This window comes from Onthophagus taurus, chromosome 6 (assembly GCF_036711975.1).
Source record: "Onthophagus taurus isolate NC chromosome 6, IU_Otau_3.0, whole genome shotgun sequence".
Taxonomy (NCBI): Eukaryota; Metazoa; Arthropoda; class Insecta; order Coleoptera; family Scarabaeidae; genus Onthophagus; species Onthophagus taurus.
The window spans coordinates 2,952,061-2,956,277 of record NC_091971.1 but is presented as its reverse complement, the minus strand read 5'-3'; the positions used below and the strand labels follow the sequence as shown (position 1 = coordinate 2,956,277).

At 33.0% G+C, this 4,217-nt stretch overlaps 1 protein-coding gene across 1 annotated transcript; it reads right to left on the bottom strand.

Annotated features, from left to right (window-relative positions):
• Window positions 1-244: 244 nt before the first annotated feature.
• Window positions 245-2,389, bottom strand: LOC111424840 (protein snail homolog Sna-like). The gene is made up of 2 exons (XM_023058531.2): window positions 2,090-2,389; window positions 245-2,001 (listed from the first exon to the last, which is right to left on the bottom strand). Exons 1-2 carry the CDS (start codon window positions 2,193-2,195, stop codon window positions 1,025-1,027), a joined length of 1,083 nt encoding a protein of 360 aa, XP_022914299.1. The 5' UTR covers window positions 2,196-2,389; the 3' UTR covers window positions 245-1,024.
• Between the last annotated feature and the right edge of the window lie 1,828 nt (window positions 2,390-4,217).

Here is a 4,217-nt window from a genome sequence, read left to right as displayed (position 1 = left end):
ACAAATAATTTAAAGTTATTTGTTTAGATTATGATTAGATATATGTAGTTCTCAGATTGTAATAAGGATGGCGCCATCAACTGGTTATATATAAGTATACATATATAAGTATGTGTGTAAGATTAATTGATAATAATTAAGTTAATTAATTGTAGGATTTATAAAGGATAAATAAATTATTTTACTTACCTTAAATCTTAATATCTTAAAAATGACTTATAAATATAATAAAAAAACATTTTTTTTTTAGAAAACATGTTTATTCATAGTATAAAAATCTGTCATGTCATAAATGGTATAAAAATTCTACATCCATAATATAAGGCACTGTACAATGGCAATATTTTAAATCATAATAGTATAAAAACTATGAAGAAAAACATTTCTTCGTTGACTAGAAACTATTATTACTATAATATTTGTGTTTTCGCTCTGTGCGTCTGTACATAATTGTTTCGTTTTTTTAAAAAAATTTCCAAAAATATTGACCAGAATCATTCACCTTTTCCGAATAGGACGCACAAATATTTACAAAAAAAAAAGAAAAAAAATGTAAAGAATACAAAGGTGATAGAAATTTTTTTTAAGTCTCCATCAACTTAGTATTAAATTACAACGCTAAAATAAATGATATAATGGTCGTAATGATAATCTATTATTCGATAACTAATCACTATGTACAAAACAGTATGAGAAAGAAAAAATAATCGAGAATGGAATATATTAAATTTGTTCATTTTGTTTTCTATTTACAATTATCGTATAAAAAATATTTACAAAATACATCTTTTTTTTATCAAAATCCAAAAGAACAATATGTTTTTTATTACTGCTTTTCAGTCTCTGCGGTTATAAGGTACGTGATATAAATTTACGGTTACTTTTATTTTTCTAAGGCACATTTGTATAAAAAATTTTTATTTTAAATATAAAAGAAGTAATAAATATCGTGAAATATGAAATGATCGGCAATGAGAAAAATAAATTACAGGAACAACTTGAAAACATTAAAAAATTTTCGTTTTTAATACATAGTTTCCGGTTTTATCTGCATTATCGTCCCACTGCAACCGCTTTCGTTGTGTTTCGTTAAAAGGGACATTCTCGAAAACGTTTTACTACATGTTTGACACGAGTATTTTTTCACATCAGAATGGGTTTGTAAATGAGCTCTTAAATTAGACCTATCGGCAAAAGCCCTATTACAGTAAGTGCAAGAAAATGGTTTTTCTCCCGTGTGGGTTCTAATATGTCCTTGTAATAACCACGGTCTTGAGAAAGCTTTTCCACAAATCGTACATTTACATGGTAACGTGTGCGTTCTAATGTGCATTTTCAAAGCACCCAAAGAGAAATAAACTTTTTCGCAGTACTTACAACTGAAGGACTTTCTCGGTCCTTCGCCGGCAGCACAATGATATTGTCGGTGTTTGGATAATCCAGAAAATGTTGAATAACTTTTTCCACAATCTTGACACTGGTGTCGAACCCCTTGTCTTCGTTTTTCAGATAAATCTTCAGCGACAACTGGTGGCGGTGAAGTCGTTGATGAATTTGGACTTAAGGAAGCTTGATCGATCGAGTACACGTTTGGTCTTAATGGTAAAGGAGCGATTGGTTGTTGATGATGTGGTGGCGATAACGACGAATCACTGTTATAGGAACCAGTTGGAGACATGGACATGTATTCGTGATGATGATGGTGATGATATTGATATGGGATGAATGGATAACTTGGTGGGTACATTGGGGCCGCACTTATACTTCTATGCCACGTTTGTGGAGCATACTCTGGACTTATTGGTGTTGGATAAATCGGTTCCGTCTTTAATGGTGGATAAACGTAATGAGGCGGAGATGGCATCGATGGTGAAATTGGAGCTGGCGATGTCGGTGGGCTTGAATGGGGACTTGATGTCCTTGACGATGTCGATTCTGGTGATTTTGAGTACCTTGAAATGCTGAGATCTTCGGGTTTGGTACTTAAATTTTCTGGCTCATCTAGAAATAAATAAATAATTAAAAATTTGATCCAAAAAAATTAATTTAATTGAATTAATTTCGAAGTGAATTTGGAAAAGAAATTTACCTGATGAAGAAGACATTGAAGCATTATCCTCTTCTTCGATAAGATGATATGGCCGTTTTTTCAACGGGCAATTTCTATAATTCTTGTTCATGATGGTCACAGGCATGGTGAAACACTCACAAAAAAATCCAAATTAATAGAAATAAAAGTCCAAGTTGTTTTTTTTTGACACAAAATTCGAAGAGCACTTAATACGCGAACTGACCGGCTTTTTTTGAACCAAGTTCAAAAAAGTTATCGTATGGTTCGAGCACGTCTGGTGTTGTTCACCGTTTCGAGTCAGGCGAACTTCTGGTCTGGCTCGACGAGTTTCTCTGCTAATAACTGAACACACCAGGTGTAGCACGTGCTCGAGAGCCAATCAGACGACGAACTCCGCTGTGGAACTACCAATCGTAGTGTTTTGGTGGGGGCTCAGAACGAGCAGGTGTGAATTCAGGCTCGGGGTATATGGAGAAGGAGCAGGAGGTAGCGAAAAACTGTATTGTCTAGAATTTAGATAGGGTGTATGGGGTAATATGTGGTTTTAAGAAAAGAAATATAACAAAAAAGATGTGATTTAAAAAAAAATATATGGTTTAAAATCTATATTTTTGTGTAAAATAAGTTTTATAAAGGAAATGTTTGCAAGAATTGTTATTTTTAAATCTTAAAAATACTCCAAAATTTGTTTGTTTTTGTTCATAACAGAAGAATATGTTTGTTAACTTTATAATAACCCAAACAAATAAAAGAAAAATATACCCTAATTATTCTCAAATTACTCCTAAAATTATTCTAGTTATTTCAAAAAGAAAAACATATACTCTATAATTTTTTTTAAATTATAGTACCAGTAGCTAAAGCAAGCATTGTATGAATTGTGTAATAAGAGCTGATGTAAAGGTGTTCTCAGATCGATTCGTTCACATGCCCCAGCAATACGAAATTATGCCTTATTATGTCTTAACAGTTATGAGCTTTCGTTGCCGGTGCTAAGTATCGTATGACGATGCCGATGACGGGTCTTAGTAAGTGCGCACACCTTTGCTGGAAGCAGATGTGCACGAGAAACGTACACATATTGGGGTGGCGTTAGAAACCAAGAGAAATCAGTTAGGAGTCTCTAAAAACGAGACATCTGGTGGACCCCAAGTTATACACCTGATCAGACCATTCAAAAGACAGGAACAAACTTGACAGAAATGTACCAAAAACAATTAATTAAACGAATAAGTATTATTTACGATTATTTTTTTAATTTTGCGTTTATGTAATGTTTAATTTTTTATAAAAAATTCATAAGTCACTATATATACTCGTCTATTTTTATAAAATTGGTAGCGTAGGCACGCGAGTGGCAGATGTGCATTTGAGACCGTTACGGCACACCCTTCGGCGGAACAGAAGGGCCGACGCCCCTGGACCTTCGCCCCTCCACGTCCCTCGGGTGCCCACCGAAAAATAGACGGGGTGCCGTACCAGTAGGTGCGGTATGCAATGTGCAAAAATGCACCTTTCAAAAACCAGTACCTAGGGCTTTGTGTTACTATTTTTATTTCGACCAAGAGAAGATTTTAATCATCGTTCGGGGATCTTGGTTTCGGTTTGCTTTTCAACCTGGCCCTCGGATGATTTAAAGGCCTGTATAAACGCGTTTTTCAAGGGTAACTCAAAACCGGAAATGATTTCATATAATTTATAAAATTAAACTAAAAAAATTACTAAAATTTTTTTAAGATGTACAAAAAAAAATCTAACATACTAAAATCGTAGATTTATATCAGCTTTTGGGTTAAATCCAGCAACCGGAAGTGGCATCTATCTTAAATATATATTGAACCCTTTTCTAATAAGGTAAATAATAATAAACTTGCACGTTAAATACAAATAAATGGTCAATATTTTTTAAGTGCTATTGTAGTTATGAAAAATATTTAGATATAAAATTTCGATTTTTTTAACCGGAAATAGTGCATTATCTAATCAGGTCATAGTTTTTTTTTATATAATTTGGCATTTTAAACAGGGGCAAACTTAAAAATTAAGTGTAGGCTACTCCAGTTAATTAATTATCGTTGTAATAAAAATTTTTATCCAAAAACGTCAATTGTGAGATTCGTTGGATGTGATAAGGAAATCGTTCATG